Source organism: Peromyscus maniculatus, chromosome 3 (assembly GCF_049852395.1).
Source record: "Peromyscus maniculatus bairdii isolate BWxNUB_F1_BW_parent chromosome 3, HU_Pman_BW_mat_3.1, whole genome shotgun sequence".
Lineage (NCBI taxonomy): Eukaryota > Metazoa > Chordata > Mammalia > Rodentia > Cricetidae > Peromyscus > Peromyscus maniculatus.
In genome coordinates, this window is record NC_134854.1 from 38048515 (window position 1) to 38066257 (window position 17743).

Here is a 17743-nt window from a genome sequence, read left to right on the forward strand (position 1 = left end):
TAGATGAGGAAGCCATTCTGTGCAGCATCTGGCCCAAAAGAGTCAAATAAAGTTTAGTCTGAAGAAGCAGAGAGTGATTAACCCAGGGGGGAAAAAAACATATTAAAAACATAAGCTCAGTCAGTAAGCCCTGTCCCTACATGCTCAGGAGCTTTCGATGAATCTTGGTAACTCTCTCTTAAATATGAAAGAACCGCTAAAAATAATACAAATTTGAGGGCAGCCTCCAAATAAATGGGACCAAAACAAACAGGAAAAAAAGATTAGTAGAACCAAAAGCAAGGCAGGAAACAGAATATTTCAAAGAAACTATAATTAGCATCCTTGAAAAAATAATCGAGATGCTGAGCCCATTTAAAAAAAAAGAAAAGATTGCAATATAGGAACAAAAACAAGGGCTTACACTTTTCTTTAAAGCTGAAATTTTCAAAATCAACGAAAGGGCTGCCATACCTCGAAATAGAACAGACAACGTTTTAGAGATCAGTTTCTCTGAACACCAACATCAGAAGGCAGACAATAACAGAATGCCATCTTCAAACTTCCCAGGGCAAGTGGCTTGAGAAAAAAACCTCTCAACAGATAAGCAGCCAAGTGTGGGGGTAAAAATAAACCCAAAAAGTACAGTTTCACATATTCCTTACAGTGCTGCCAGAAGACAAAAATGAAAATAGGAGGATAAACTAAAAGGCAGGGATCCAGAAAAAAGGAACACAGCAGCAAAGAAAGGACCTGCAGGAAGTCACGAGTTCAAGTCCCAGGGTGGACAGCTTTATGCAGGTGCCTTCAAGAGGAAGCAAGCAGGACTAAATCAGGAAGAAGGTACAGAGGGATTATCATTTATCTGGCAGATTTAGTCACATGGAAAATTATACTAAGAAGCATGTTAGAGAGCTGCTGGGGGGTACAAAAAGACTTGACTAGAAGCGCGTGCGAGGGGGGTGGGTACAATAGGTCACCCCCAAACACCATCTTAGTAAACTATTACAAATACTCTCAGCAGGGCCGATCATAATGACAACTCTAAGTACGGGACTAAAAGGATGGCTCAATGGGTAAGACAGCTTGCTGCTCACCCACGAGGACTTGAGTTCAAATACCCAGCCCCTATGTAAGAGGCCAGGCATGGCTGACTGTGACTGTCACCCCAGCACTGGGGGACAGAGACCGGTAGATCTCTAGAGCACTCTGGCCAGTCAGCTTAGCCACAGGCAAGTGTTCCAGTGCAGTGAGAGATCCTAATCCAAGGCAGTAAGGCAGAGAGCAATAGAAAACACCCAGATTCCGCTCTGGCCCCAGCATGGGCATGCACCACACACAACACACACGACACATAACCAAACTACGCATACACAGAAGGAAATACTCCCCTCCTGGAATGTGTGAAAGTACATGACACCTTCAGTACACCATTTTCACTTTCCACTTTTTTTTCACAGACAGAGTCTCACTAGACAATGGCACACTCCTTTAATCCCCCAGGGAGGCAGATCTCTGGGGAGTTCAAGGCCAGCCTGGTCTACAGAGTGAGGTCCAAAAACACTGTCTCAAAAAAAACAAACTCTCAGGAGGAAGATCACAGCTGGTTCCAGATCAGTCTGAACTACACTCTTTCATTTCAATCCTAAAATGTTCTGCATAAGAGCCCCCACCAGCAGCCTTGGAGATGGCGGGCACACACCACTTGAGCTCTGTACTCAAGGTGCTCAGACTAGAAACTACTTATTCGAATCTGCTTTAAAGGTGGGTTAGGACTAATCCACCTTTAATTTGTTGTATGGTTAAGAAAAATAATAGCCATGCTTCAGACTCAGCAGTGACTAAATGTTGTCTCAGGTTGTTTTGAATACATGTCTATTTTATCTGCATGTTTTCTGTTAGGTAAATCATCTAGCCAGGTGTGATAGATGGCCCACACACAATGTAAAAGGCTCTAACTAGACGTAGTGGCTCACACCTGTAATCCCAGAGTAAAGAGGCTGAGGCCAGCCTGTTTGTTCTACATGGTAGTTGGCCAGCCAGAGCTACAAAGGGACACTGTCTCAAAACACAACAAACAAAAACAGATAAACAACAAGAAAGCAATTCTAAGGATTTTTAAAACCCCTATGTAAATACAGGAGCAGTGTTTAATACAGATACAGAACTGGCATCTATTTTTCTTTTGAGACAGGGTTTCTCTGTGTAGCTTTGGCTGTCCTAGAACTCTCTGTAGACCAGCCTGGCCACTATCTCAGAGATCCGCTTGCCTCTGCCTCCCGAGAGCTGGAATTAAAGGTGTGCATCACCACTGCCCAGCAAGATCTATTTTTCTTAAATGTCTTTATAACTAATTTCTGGTACTAACTCTGTTAAATCAAGGAGCTATGGATAACCAAGGGGTTAATGAACTAGTACTGCCAACTTAGAGAATCATTTAAAAAGTATATACTTCGAGCAACAATCACTTCGTCATCCGTTCACTAAGATTTATATAAAGAGCACAAAAAAATAAACACTGCACTATAAACAAGTACTTGTACACTTGCAACAGGACCTATGAAACAAATATATCTAAAATCGTGTTTCTTTGCTACCACTTTTTTGTTAAAGCGGAACCCAGACTCAGTTAAATTCAAACTCTACAGTCCACCAAAACACCGAAAAGCTATCTTTTGCTTTAATTTTTCTCAATAAAATTCTATCCAAAAAATTAATTATTTAAAGTTAATAGTTAAGATCTAGCTACATGTGATGGCGCACACCTTTAATCCCAGCAGGTGGATCTCTGTGATTTCAAGGTTAGCCTGGTCTACAGAGTGAGTTCCATGACAGCCAAGACTACACAGAGAAACCCTATCTCAAAAACCCAGGAGAAAGAAAAAGAGAGAGAGAGAGAGAGAGAGAGAGAGAGAGAGAGAGAGAGAGAGAGAGAGAGAGAGAGGAAGAAAAAGAAAGAAAACAGTTAATATCTAGTCATTATCCCACATAGGTCATGGGAAAATATCTTTCCCACATCTTAATGTAAAAACTATCACTGCTTATACTTTAATAGGTACCTCACGAAAGAAGGGGCTTAGGTTTGGGGGTTACTACATTTCTTTGTAGGGGCAGGCGCACTTTTGTCACAGAGGGCAGAGGTCAGAGGACACCTTATGCGAAGCTGGTTCTCTCCATCCTGTGAGTCCTGAGGACTGAACCCAGATGGTCATGCTACACAGCAAGTGTCTGAACCATCTCAACAGTCCCCCAATGAAGGATGTTAGACGTTACCTTTAACAGCCACTTCACCATAATGGCCATATATTAATACTACACACACACACACACACACACACGCCACATTTTAAGCCAATATTGTTTCTTAAAATATTTCTTTTCACCATTCAAATACTCCAACAATGGAGTTCAGATCAGCAGAGAATTCGTGAAAAGCAAATGGGAAGCATACACAAGTAAGAATGATTCCAAACTGCACATGGATAGACTTTGAAGCCTTTTGTAACTTAAATTTTAGATTTACCCACTACAACACAGAGATTTAAAATACTAACCACCTAAAACCCCTGAGCAGAAGGAAAGTAAATTTCATCCTCAAAACATTGCTGAGGCAGCACTCTAAAAACCTGGAGCAGCGTTACGCTGTAGCACCGGGAACAAGAGTCCAGGTCCACTAGCTTGGCTTAGATACAGAAATTCACATGGTCGTGTGCAGCATTCCTTTACATTGTGAATAGTGAACACTTCTATTCAGACAATTTTTCAAGATCTAAAGCTACCATTAGATCAACAAGGCTAAACTGCTTGGCATTTCACTCGCATTCCAAAACAAAACAGAACACTTCACAACACTGTGTGACAATGACAATGTATATTTATATAACCTCGTGATCACATACAGATCTACTTTCCAACCCGTCCACTTTATATTACAGTCAGATCTCTACATAACCACAGCTAACTAAGGACCCCTGATTTTAAAGAAATACTGAAAACTATGCTAGCTCGTATTACAAAATAATACTGGAAAAGGGCATGTAAGAAAATTTCCCATTTCTTATGAAGAAACACTTTACAGACTTGATTTGGCCAAAAAAAAAAAAAAAAAAAGTCAAAGCATCTGACTTTATCACTGCTGCAGGGGGAAAAAGAATATGGCTGAATGCTTCTGAAGAGCAGTGTTTAAAACAGGACCCCTCAAAACATTTTAAGACTATGGAGCGGCTCGAAAGGTGAAAGACGGGGAGCGCCTTAGAGAGCGCACACTCGGAGCCCTGCACACTACCTCGTTTCCCTAATAGGGCCGAAGCGTGCCGGTGCCGCCAGCTTCCCGCGTGCCAGTGCACCCACCACCGCTCTTTTCTCTTTTTAGGGGCAGGATGTTCGGGTGTCGGAGGCTGCGTCGCAGATGTGAATGCCGCGCTCACGTCCGATCCCCTCGGCGAGCTCTAGAGACCCGTGCCGCCCCGGTGCTCAGCCCCACTCCGACACGTCCCGCAGCGCCGGAAACCCCGACCTCGGCGTCCCCTCCCCCGCGGCACCCACCTCGCGGCGGCGGCGGCGGCGGCGGCGGCGGCGGCGGCAGCGGCCCGGCCTCCCCGTTCTCGTCGCGGGCGGCGCCGCCGAGGCCGTGCCTGCGCCTCTCCTTGTCGCGCTTCTCCTTGGGTCTGCGCGGCTTGGCGGCGGCCGGCGGGGCGGCGGGCGGGAGCAGGACGTGGTGCGGCTGAGCGTGCAGCAGCGACGGGGCGACCAGCAGTCTGCGCGCCACCGGCGGAGCCGAGGAAGCGGGGGCCGAGGAGGCGCTCGGGCTGGCGGACAGGGAGAAGCAGCCGCGGGCCGAGGCCGGCGAGGCGGCGGCGGGCAGAGCCGCGAAGCTCCACGCCGCCGGGCTGCCGTAGCTCTGGGGCGGCGGGGCGGCGGGCGGCTGCAGCTGCCTGCCGTTCCCGCCGCTGCCCCCTTCCCCGTTCACTCTCCGCGGCGCCTTCTTCTCCTCGGTCCGAACCTTCTTGGCGGACCCAGAGCCCGGCGGCTCCCGCGCGGCGGGCTGCAGCTTGCCGAACGCTTCCTTCTCGGAGAGGACGGCGGCGGCGCCGTAAGCTGGGTTCGGCGGTTCCGCCATTTTGCGCTCCTGTTGTATTTACTCTCGTCCGCTCCCCGGCGCGGGGCACGGGGCGGGGTCCCCAGGCCCCGGCCGAGCTTCCATTGGGCGCGCTAAACTGAGGGATCCTTGAACTCACCAATCAGAAGCGCGGACATGAGCCGTCGGGGCGGGATCACCGAGCGGGGCCTTCTTCGGAGGTCAGAGGTCCTCTCGGCGCGGCCGGTGGCGGAGTTCCTGAGAGAGGAGAGTGCTCGCCGGCCACTCGAGGGAACTCGGGTGCCGCGGGAAGAGCCCCGAAATCTGCGCCGACCGAGGTAGCGCTGGTGTTCGCCTCAAAGACTTTGCCTTACTTGTACCGCTTTCTCTTTCTACCGTGAGGTGGCTTGGGTCCCTTCTTGCACGTTCTGAAAACCGGGTTCCGTCCGGCGTTGTTCATCTCGCAGGAAATTAGTGGAGAATTCGATTGACTGGAAAAGGCTAAAATAGGGCACAGATGCCTTATTTTAACTAACGTCGTAAATGCTAGTGCTTTAAAAGAGAGTTTCCTGCAGAACTGGAACTTACATTGCTTCGGAGCGTGAAGATAAAATTCACCCACTGTTTGGAGACTCTAAATTGAACTTGAGTGCTAAAGGTTTTAATTTTAACTGTACCTTTAACTTGTCAACAAAATTCCGTTAGCGGTGTTTATAAATGTTTGAAAAATCAAGTTAGATATCTTTATTTCAGAGTTATCACTATGAGATTTTTGCCAAGCCTGTGCTTTGACTTTTATCTCAAAAGATTTGGAATTTGGGGGTATGGGTTACAACACAGTTGAAGCCATCTAAGAGCGTGCCTTTAACTCTTAGATACTGAGATCAGAATCACAAGAGGCTGGGTGTAAAGATAACAAGTAGTCAAATTAGACCACCAGGGGAAGGAAATTTTATGGTTCCTAAGAACAGTGGCTGTTACTTTCTGCAAACAGTTTTTACAGTTACCTTTCAAAAATAGTCTACTGACCGGAGGAAATTGGAATACTTTGTTATTTTGTTACCTTTCTTTTACACTCATCCCCACTTAGGAGTTTTTAATGTTGTTTATAAATACATTGTTTAGCGTGTCTGGTTTGGTTTTTTTGAGTCATAGTCTCTCTGTGTAGTCCTAGCTACCCTGAAACTCACAGACAACTGCCTGCCTCAGCTGTCCCAATCCGTTCCCTGCACCTCATACCCCAGTGCTGGGATTAAAGGTGTCCACCACTATGACCAGCCTCATTTTTTAGTTTTTAGAACAAGATTGTTAACATAAAGAGTATTTCCTGAAACTAGACCCATAAAGACAAATTTCGCATATTTTCCCTAATGTGTGAAATCTAGATTTGAATCTATAGATAGATAGATACATTTATACACACACACATATATATATATTTGACATAAAAGGAGAAGAGGAGATGGAAAGGCAATGAGGGAAAGAAAGAAAGTTACCTCATGTTCTCTCATGGGAATGAATATGTATGTATATGGTATGAAAGCAGAGAAGGACTACTTGGAGAAAGGAGAGAGGACCATCAACAAAGGAGATGAGAGGATGGTGTTATGAATATGAGCAAACAAGGATATTACATGTATGAAAATGCCATGATAAAACTGTGAATGCCAAATAAAATGAAGACTGCTCACTTCTGTAGATTATCTGATTTAGGCATTCATAACAAACTTAAGTTCTATGAACAGTATCAGCTGGTCTAAAGATCTTTTTAAAATTCATTTTTCCATTTTCTCTCTTTTAGAAAACATTTGCTTGTGCAGTGGGGGTGAATGTCCAGAAAGGAAATAACTGTTTAATGATCTACTAACTAAATATACAACTATATATTTATGCATCTCAAATATTAAGTATCAAAATATGTAGTTTCTAGCAGTGAGAGCAGGTGCTGAAATGTGCTGGCAGCATATGTCTTCATTAACAGTAGGAGAGAAGATAGGACTGGCCATCACCTACTCACCAGCCTGCTGATACCAGCCAGGCCACTCTGCCTGGTAAGATCGCTATTGTCTTATTCATTAAATTAGTGGATTTGACTACATGGTTACTATATCCCATATCTGTCATTTTCAAGATTTGCAAAATCACACTGAAACCATTACAATTAAAGTAATTTCTCTAAGACATTGTGATACAGTCCTGTGATCCTAGCATTTGAGAAGTAGAAGCAGGAGGACCAGAAGTTCAAGGTCATCTTCAACTAACTACATAGTGAGTTCAAAGCCAACCTGGGCTACATGAATACCTGTCTAAAGTAACATAAATTTTTAAATATTTTTTTAATTTTTATTGTATGTATTCCAGTGTTTGCCTGCAGGTATATATGTGACCACATGTATGCCTGGTGCCTATGGAAGCCAGAAAAGAGCATAGAATTTCCTGGAATTCTTTTAAGATTTATTTATTTAATATATATATATACAGTGTTCTGCCTACATGCCAGAGGACATCAGATCTCATTATAGATGGCTATGAGCCACCATGTGGTTTCTCAGAATTGAACTCAGGACCCCTGGAAGAGCCAGTACTCTTAACCTCTGAGCCATCTCTCAAGCCCCAAGGATTCCCTAGAATTTGAGTTATAGACAGTTGTGAACGGCCTTACTTGGAAACAAATCCATGTCCTCTGCAAGAGCAACAAGTGCTCCTAACCCATTGGCCATCTCTCTAACCCCTAAAATAACTTTTGTAGCTACTAACCTAAAAAGAAGAGTGCCTTTTTATCAGTTGATGTCATGCCAGGAAATTTGTACCACTCATTTCCTACACTGTAATTCAGAAAAATCTAACCTTAAGATTAAAGTGCATTGTGTGTGAAGTTATTATTTCTTGCCCCATCATACACTGCTAACAGGCCTGCTTTTAAACTTAATGAATCTGAGCAAGAATATGGTTGTGGAGGCCCTGCACCTTATAAATCAAAATAACAAATTCAAGTAAAATATTGTGGTAGTTTGAATAAGAATGTCTCCCACAGGCTTGTTTGAGTGCTTGGTCCCAGTTAGTGAAATTGTTTGGGAAGGATTAGGAGGTGTGGCCTTGCTAGAATAGGTGTATCATTGGGTGGGCTTTGAGGTTTCAAAAGCTCATGCCAGGCTCTGTGTCTCTGCCTGCTGCCTCTGGATCAGGATGTAAAGCTCTCAACTACTGCTCCAGCACCATGCCTGTCTGTTTCCTGTCCTGATAATGCTCTGAAACTGTAAGCAAGCCCCCAATTAAATACTTTCCTTTAAAACATTGCCTAGTCCTGATATCTCTTCACAGCAATAGAACAGTAACTAAAACAAATCTGTTCTGCTGCTTTGGACAAAGTGACTTCTACGGTATTCTGGAAAACCAAATTTAAATTTAGAATTTTCAAAGTTCCCAACTGATTCCATTCTCCTGACCTGACTCTCTAACCACTATACCCCCCCCAAAAAAAAAATCCATGCATATACATGATGTGTTTAAGCGAAAATAGTGACATAATCAACAGCTCAGTGTGCCCCAGGATCTGGGCAATGTGGAAGATATTAGGCTCCCAGGTTTCTTGACCTCATGGTCTCCTTGCCCTTTGCAATAGGAAAGCAGCTGAGTAGACAGAAACCTAAGGACAGTACTGTGCTATAAAACATACTTATTATAACTAAGTCCAAGGATAATAGGCAGTAAAATACGGCCTCTGTATAATCAGCCATTTCCTTTCAACTGCATCATACCTAATAATGCTTAACTGGGAAAGAATGTCTACCACTGTCATCAGCTCCTCTTGGTGTGATTTTGTGTGTGTGTGTCTACATGTGCATAATATGCAAGCCAGAGAACAGCCTCAGGTGTTGGTCCTTGGATGCCATCCATCTTCTCTTTTTTGACAGGATCTCTCACTGGCCTGGAACTTACCAAATAGGCTTTTTTAAAAAGCAAACAATGGGCTCATCTGCTACCCACTGAACCACATCCCCAGGCCTGTGAGTTTTGTTTTGATTTTAAAGATTTTTATTTGTTTCTCTCTGTGTATGTGCATGTGGGTTCCCATGGAGGCCAGAAAAGGGCAACAGATTCCCCTGGATCTGGATTTACATGCGGTGGTGAGCTACCCAGTGTGGATGCTGGGATCTGAACCCAGGTCCTCGGCGAGAGCAGCAGTGCTCTTGCCCACTTAGCCATCTTCCCAACCCTGGGTGACTCCATTTTTAAAACATAAATACTAAGAGATCAGCATCAGATGCAGAAAGGAGCCACATAGCCTTTGTTTCAACTTAGAGTATCCAAAGTAATGTTTTCAATAAATAAAGAGTGAGTGACATTGGGGGAGAATTACTGCTTTGGAAGGTTGCTTGTCACTTTAGAATCTCAAAAGGAGCCCTTTTTACAGTATTTTACAGACTTCTCAAACAGTGAAGGACAGAGGCCTTCATTGTCTACCCGGCCAATCCTGAAAATGCCCGTAATATCACCTAACTGCAACAGCTCCCCAGTTCATCTCTCAAACCCTGAGTGCCCCAGTGTGTAGCCGCTGCCCGGTGTCTTCAGAGATAGAGTGCTGACTTCCTGCCAGGGACCTGCACTCTTCTTTTTAACTGCTGAATTTCTTCGAGGTTGCTTGTGCCTCCCTTTCTCCTGGACCTGGTGATGAACTGTCAGGGAAGTCTTCCTAGGAGGCTTTCAGGAAAGTTCTGGGGAGTGAGGGGACGACCTTTGAGTTCTTTTCACTCCTTGAAACTTAGAGAATCGGTCAAGATTGTAAACTTATGGGCCATATTTTTCTTTCTCTTTTGTTTCTTTTTTTGGTTTTTCGAGACAGGGTTTCTCTGTGAAACAATCCTAGCTGTCTGAAATCACTTAGTAGACCAGGTTGGCCTTGAAATTACAGAAATCTACCTGCCTCTGCCTCCCAAGTGCTGTGATTAATGGCGTATGCCACCACCTCCGGGCAGGCCACATTTTCACCACTAATATTATTTTACAATAAATACAAGCATAACCAGTTTTTTGGGTTTTGGTTTTTATATTTTTGAGACAGGTTTCTCTATGTATCCCTGACTGTCCTGGAACTCATTTTATATACCAGGCTGGCCTCAAACCCATCTTGTCTCTCTGCCTGAGTACTGGGATTAAAGGTATTTACCTCCACCACCTGGCCAACATAACAAGTTGTGGGTTTTTGTTTGTTTTTTGTTGTTTTGTTTTTAATGTACACTGATATTTTGCCTGTATGTGTGAGGTTGTTGGATCCTGGAGTTGCAGACAGTTGTGAGCTGCCATGTGGGTGCTGGGAATTGAACCCAGCCAGTGCTCTTAACTACTGAGGCATCTCTTCAGCCTGCATAACCAGTTTCTTAACCACAATCTTTCTTCCAGTTTTAGTATGTTCTTAAGCTTGGGAAGGGGAAAATAAAAGTGAGAACTGTAGGTGAAGGCGCGGCCACTGTATAGAGCTTCCCTGGTGAGCCAGTAGCAACCACAAAGCAGGAAGCAGGTACAGGGCGGGGTCAGGTGAGCCCAGCAGAGGAAGTAGGAACCATTCTTAGATGCCTCTTTGAGGATTAATTTTGCACCCAGGGTTTCTATATAAAGGGACATCATATTGTTTTGATGGCTATTTCTAGAAAGGGGATGAGGAAAAGAAAGCTTAGTATTTTTCTAGTCAGTGCTCTGGGAAGAGGGATCTAGTTTAGCCAAGATATGGTGAGCAAAGCACAATATATTGTGACCTCAAAACTACATGTGGCAAAGTGTGAAGAAAACATCTAGACTTAAGACCCAGCCCTGTTCCCAGTTTGTGAACTTGCATCCCACATAGCCTTCACTTTGTTTCTGAGCAGGGAAATTCTGGCTCCAAAACCATCATTAGCTCTGTAGTGCCAGCCACACTGTCAGAACCTCACTGTGTTAGTAAGCTGCCTACTGGGTACCTCAGCCTATGGCAGGTGGGTGTTCTGCCTCATCTGAGCTTGAAAAGGGTTTCCAAGGCTTTAAAAAAAAATAGGATCTCACTAGTAGACCAGGTTAACCTCAAATTCACAGAGATCCTCCTGCCTCTGCCTTCCAGTGCTGGCTTTAAAGGTATATACCACCACACCCAGCCTTTTCAAAGGACTATATAAAACAACTGAAATTCTGTCTGTGTTCTGACTATAAATCAGTTTTCTTTCAATGTATCCTTTCTTGCAGCAAAAAACTGTCAGGCCCCAAAGGTTTCTTTAGGACAAGTCTCACTCAGTCCCTGTGGTTCCTCCCAGCACTTCTCATCCCGCCCCTACCCTAAACCACTCCAGCCCAGATTCCTATATAAGTCAGCCAACAGGCTGTCTTGACTCCTGGTCCCCTCTCTCACTCTTCCCCATCCCTCCTCCCATGGCCTAGTTTGGTCTGAACCCTTCCAGATGCCTCTGGCTCTTCTCTCTCTCATCTACAATAAAGCCCTTCTCAACCATACCTGGGAGTAGTCATGTCCTCATTTTTCAAGCATACTCTGGCCACCATAAGCACACATGAAAGTGAACACACATTCACACACAAATGGTATAGGGGGGCTTAAAAGACCAGCTGGGCATGGTGATGTGATGCTCAACTTTAATACCAGCACTCAAGAGTCAGCTGGATCTGTGTGAGTTCAAGGCCACCCTCATCTACAGGACAGGACAGGCAGGACTACATAGAGAAACCCTGTCTCAAAAAGAAAAAAATGTAAGACCAGTGCAGGGGGCACAGCTCAGTGAGTAGAGTGCTCGTCATAGGAGAGTGAGGACATGAGATCGGATCCCCAGAACCCAAGTAAACCTGGGTGCAGTAGAGTGAATCTGTAACCCAGCACTTCTGCATCAAGACAAGAGGCAGAAACGGAAATACCTTGCTCATTTGGGCCAGGCAGAGTCTGATTCACAGCAGTGAACAAATGACCCTATGTCAAGGTGGAAAGTGAGGGCCAACACTCAAGGTTGTCCTGTGATTTGTATGTCTGCCTGTGGGATATGGGTGCACTGTGTACATACACACCAAAAACTAAGTAATTGAATTAAATAAATAATAAAAGAATCTTCCAACAAGGCCACATGTCCTAATCCTTTTAAGTAGTGTTACTCCCTATGAACCTTTGGGGGCCATTTTCATTCAAACTCCACAAAAAGCAAGCCCAAAATAACTACAGAACAAACTCATGAATTTTAATTTTCTATGAACTTGTAAAACTTACTCCCCCTTCCTAATCTGGGGCATACTCACTCAGGAGAAAGACAAATCAGCTACACAGTATAATGTTTTGTTTTTCATTTCTTGATCTGTTGGGGGGTTGGAGGCACAGTGCTTATTTGGAGGCAGAGGACAACTTGAAGGTTTTCTTCTACCACGTGGCTCTCACCAGGCTTTGCATTGCACAGGGCCTCAATTATAACTTTTGTTTATGTTTTGTGTGCATTTGGTGTTTTGCCTGAATGTATGTCTGTATGAGGGTTTTAGGTCCCCTAGAACTGGAGTTACAGACAGTTGTAACCTGCCATGTGAATGATAGGAATTAAACCTGGGTCCTCTGGAAGAGCAATCAGTGCTCTTAACCACTGAGACATTGTCCAGCCCCTACTATAACCTTTTAAAAAGAGTTTTCAGCCAAACTGTAGTGTTGGTGGAAGTTTCTGTCCCACAAGCTGCTCCCAAGCAACCACACAAAGGCTTAATATTAATTTTAAATGCTCAGCCAGTAGCTCAGGCTTGTTACTAGCTAACTCTTACATTTAAATTAGCCCATATTTCTTACCTTGCTTTGTCACGTGGCTCGGTACCTTTTCTCAGTAGGGCATACTCATCTTGCTGCTCCCTGCATCTGCTCTTGACTCCCCAGCTCCACCCTTCAGAAAGAAGCATTTTCAGTTTGGCTCTCCTACCTAGCCTTCTCCTGTTCAGCTATTGGCCAGTCAGCTTCTTTATTAAACCAATCTAAGTGACAAATCTTCACAACATACAAACAGATTATTCCACAGCACAATAGTATCAACATACAACTTTATTTTCCATTAAATGTTAATGAGAATATATTTTAAGGCAATACACCAAGAATTAAAGTACAGCCTTAAAGTCTAATTTCACACTTTGGATATCAAAAAAGCAGTAACTCCTAAAATGACAGAAATACTTAACTACACTGGGGGGTAGGTGTGATATATTTAAACCATCCTCAGTTACATTTAAACCATCCTTAGTTTCATATAGTGAAAACAGGTGTTCTTGAAACTTCAACCTATAGTAGCATATTTCAGAAGGTCACTACTCACTAAAAACACTACAGATGTTTACAAAGAACACCTGAGGGGTTGGAGAGAAACCCCCTCCCCCAGACTATTACAGTTGTAGTGGTATGTTTCAGTTTTGGCTGTGCTAATTGATGTTACTCTCTACTGTGTTGGGTTACTTGTTTTTGTTTGTGGGAAGCTGGATGTGTAAGAGATGTGGGTTTTATCTTTGTATAGGAATTATAATTTACACAATTATTATTTCAATAAAATGGTTTGTACATAAATATATTGTGTGTTGTAGATTGAATTGTATGCTCCCAAAATTCATGTTTAGATGGTAACCCTCGTTATCTGTAGGTTAACCCTAGCACTCAGAAGGTAGAGGCAGACATATTTGAGTTTAAAGCCAGCCATGTCTGCATAGTGAGTTCCAGGTCAGCCAGGCCTACACAGTGAGATCTTGTCTATACAAAAAAGAAAGAGGGGCTGGAGAGATAGCTCAACAGTTCTGATGCTCTTCCAAAGGACCGTGATTCAGTTACCAGTACCAACTTGGCAGCTCACACCTGTCTGCAGCTCCAGTTCCAGGGCTTCTGATACTCTCACACAGACATTCATGCAGGCAAAACACCAATGAACATAAAATAAAATAAATTATATATTTAAAAATGTATTTAAAGAAAGAAAAATGGAGTTGGCCCTTGATGGGTAAACGGCGCTGGTTACCAGCAGAAAAGTTGCGGGCCATGGCCACTACTACCAGAGTTATAAAGAGCTTTATTAGAAGAGGGGATAGGAGGGAGCAGCCAGGCCTGGCAGGGAAGGGAGCACAGAGAGAGGTGGGGGTCCGAGTCTGGCTTTTTAAGGCGGGGATTGCGTGACCACGTGGCGGGTGTGGCGGGTACGTAGTTGCCCGTGCCCCCTGATGACATAAGACACCAGACTCCGAGCTGCACATGTGCCAGAGTGCAGCTGGAGTGAGAGCAGGATCCTAACATTCCAGACTCTTTGCTTATTATAAAAAAGCAAGTGAACAGGAATAGAGGCATCGTTTCTCCAGGAAAAACTGCTTCCAGCTGACTTGGGTGTCACTTGGCTCTTAGGGGAATAGGGGAGGGAGTCTTCCGAGGTAGACAGGTGACCTGGGATGGTGGGCAAGGCTGTCCTGCTGCCCTGGAGCCGTCCATCCCTCTTGGCTTGGCACTCAGGATGCTTTTGTGTCTGACAGGATGCTGGTGAGACAGGAAAAGCCTGAAGTAGATCCGACCTGTCCAGATGGATTTCAGCTGGTTTCTGGTGCTTGGGAGAAATTTAAGAAATTTTGAACATGTTAAGAAGCAGCCATAAGAAAATTAGTGACCATGGTAGTGTTTAGTACTCTGCTTATATTGGTTAGTGTTAATGAGAGAGACAGTGAGATTGGAACATGTTTTTAAACTTTATCAGAGACAGATTATTTAAGGCACCTGTTTTCCTTACTAGTTTAGCATCCAGGAGACACAGGTGATAGAACCCAGACACTTTTGGGTCTGGGGGTGTAAATACCTTTTAGCTGTTACAGTTTCTTACTTGATGATCTCTGAACTCCGGTTCTGTGGTGGCCCTGTACCATTAGATGAGCAGTGAGTTAGAAGAGGAACTGGGAAGAGAAAAGCTTGTGGTGCATGAGAAGTTATTTATTTTTTGAATTAGTGACAAGGCAGAGATCAGGGCCCTGTCTGTGTGTATGAGGAAGAGAAGTTTCTGATAGGCTTTAGTGAGGCACATGGAGGGAGCAATGAAATGAAAGCTCCTACCTTAGCTGGAAAATCTTTTCCCAGTAAGTAACCCTGAAAGTACAACTAAATCTGGTGAGGTGGGTAAGGCTGTCCTCCCTACCCCAAAAATGGAGAAATGAGGAGAGGTGAGACCCCAAAACTCCCAGGACTGGGTCAGTGGCTCTGGTATCCAGAAGGAAAGAAATGGATTGATTCCATGCTGCGTTCTGGGTTCCCTGCTAACCTATGGCCAAGCCTAGGTCTGCTGGAAGTCTTTGTCCCCCTGCTTCTTGGTGCCTGGGTGCAGTCAGCTGACCAGTTGTCTTTCTAGGCGGCACTTTGAACAAGGCTCAACTGATGGCCTGGCCGGGCACTTACTAGCCCGTGTGGCCTTTTTTTCCCACACTTAGAACAGGGACCCGACGGCTTTCGGGAGGCAGCATGTGCCAGCACTTGGCAATTTTGTTCTCAGGCTTTTTATCTCTCTCTGGTACACCTTGAATGCCACAGATGAAGCTTTCGCCTGTGGGGTCAGGAGTCTTGCTCTACAGATGCCTATGTCAGGGAGGCAGACCTTCCAGGAGGCAGGCTATAAACTGATCTCTGGCTTAAGAGCCATCCTGATTACTCTAAACTTACTTGCATGGATCCTAGCCTGTGTCCAGACCGTCTGTGCCTCTCACAGCAGCTTGAGAATGAGTGAGAGAAGTTAAGGTGAGTTAGGTGAGAGTCAGCAGAAGTGGCCCACCCAATACCAGAAAGCGGAAGTCAGATAGACAGACGTTGTTGCACATAGCAGGGGGCCGTAGGGGGAGGGAGAAGGGTTCAGAGCTTCAATAGGAAGCTTGAGGATAAGGTAACTCTTTTCCTTTGCCTGTTCGCTGGCAGAAGTTCCCATGAAACCATCATGCAGCCAGATTTACTGGTATCCGCACTATGTGCCATGGCTGCAGCGCCAAGAGAGAAAAATAAAAAATTAAAATAGAAAACCGGGATCCTAGGCTCCTATCTCAAGCATCCCTGAAGCAAGAAGGATCTATGAATCAGCACAGGTTACCCAAACTGTTGTCAAGGTATGAGTAAGGGCTCAGAGCATATGCAGCACGTGGACTACCCGAGAGTCCGACAAGCATTGACCCCTTTGTCAAGGGGGATAGTGCGTCATTGTCAGCACAGTCCGAGGGCCCACCCCCGCCCCTGGGGTCCCTTTGCAAGTAATATACCTCAGGTTGCAGAGCCATGGGAAAGGGGACTTACGAATCATACGTGTGATGGAGACTCGGCTAGGTTTTGACATTCAACTCTAGATGCTGAGTGCGTAGAATTTCCTATCAGAGTCACGGCACCAAATGATGGGTAAAACGGTGCTGGTTGGTGGCACTGGTTGCTGGCAGGAAAGTCACGGGCCATGGCCACGACTACCAGAGTTATAAAGAGCTTTATTAGAGGAGGGGATAGGAGGGAGGAGCCAGGCCTGGCAGGGAAGGGAGCAGGGGGCACACAGAGAACACAGAGCAGAGAGCACACAGAGAAAGGTGGGGGTCTGAGTCTGGCTTTTGAAGGCGGGGATTGTGTAACCGCATGGTGGGTGTGGTGGGTACGTAGTTGCCCGTGCCCCTTGATGATGTAAGATGCCAGACTCCGAGCTGCACATGTGCTGGAGTGCAGCTGGAGTGAAAGCAGGATCCTAACACTTAATCTAACCTAATATGATATCATTTGTATACTTACAAAGGGGAAACTTTGAACACATATAAGGAAAATGCTACTTGAAGAGGAAAGCAGGACCTATAAGCCAAGGAACCCGATGTTGCCAGCAAAGCATCAGGAACTGCAGAGGATGCAAAACATATATTCTAGCTGTGGCCATAGTGTACAGAATGAGCCTTATTTGGAACTAAGCAGGGTCAGGCCTGGGTAGGACTTGGAAGGGAGAATAATCCTTCCTCACAGCGCTCAGATGGAGCCAACCATACAGATTTCCCTTTGCAAGCCTACAAAACTGAGATGATAGATGACTATTTACACCATCCACTCTGTGGCTTTATTGTGGTCTGGAGTGAAACAGAGTGCAAGATGGCTGGAATGTATAGGTCCAGAAGGACAGAGAGGAAAATTAAAACCATATGTCGCTAACATAGCTATGAACCTGTGGGGTCGAGACTTGTTGCAACAATGGAATACTCAGATTAAAATCCCTCCAATCTCAGAAACAAATCATAAACTAGCACATGTTGCTGAGAGAAATATTAGAAGGCATTATTTTGAGTGGTCACCAGCCATCCATATTATACAGGAACAGGGCACAACAACTGATAATCTTCCAAAAATACCAACAGCTCTACCTTTAAAATGGTTAACAGACAAGCCTGTATGGGTTCAGCAATGGCCTTTAACAACAGAGAAACTCCAGGCTTTAGAAGAGCTGGTAGAAGAACAGTTAAATGCTCAGCATATTGAACAGTCAACCAGCCCTTGGAATTCTCCTGTATTTGTTATTAAAAAGAAATCTGGTAAATGGAGAATGGTAACAGACCTTAGAGCAATTAACAAAATAATTCAGCCAATGGGCTCTCTACAATCTGGAATTCCTTTGCCTACTCTGTTACCAAAAGGATGGCCTCTCATAGTTATTGATTTAAAAGACTGTTTCTTTTCAATAC

At 44.6% G+C, this 17743-nt stretch overlaps 1 protein-coding gene and 1 long non-coding RNA gene across 3 annotated transcripts in view; one reads left to right on the forward strand and one right to left on the reverse strand.

The window, feature by feature from the left end:
- Positions 1-8525, reverse strand: part of Rsbn1l (round spermatid basic protein 1 like) — a 68052-nt gene extending 59527 nt beyond the window's left edge. Inside the window, exon 1 of the mRNA XM_076566336.1 lies at positions 4525-8525. Within this exon, the coding sequence (XP_076422451.1) occupies positions 4525-5098 (574 nt within the window). The 5' untranslated portion in view covers positions 5099-8525. The remainder of the gene's footprint in view (positions 1-4524) is intronic.
- On the forward strand, positions 5195-14089 carry LOC143272290 (uncharacterized). 2 transcript variants are annotated; one of them, XR_013049726.1, is made up of 3 exons: positions 5195-5394; positions 8971-9063; positions 9471-14089. It is a non-coding gene; the product is annotated as an uncharacterized LOC143272290 (long non-coding RNA). The 2 variants fall into 2 exon arrangements; XR_013049725.1 differs by having other exon boundaries at positions 8971-14088.
- The last annotated feature ends 3654 nt before the right edge of the window (positions 14090-17743 follow it).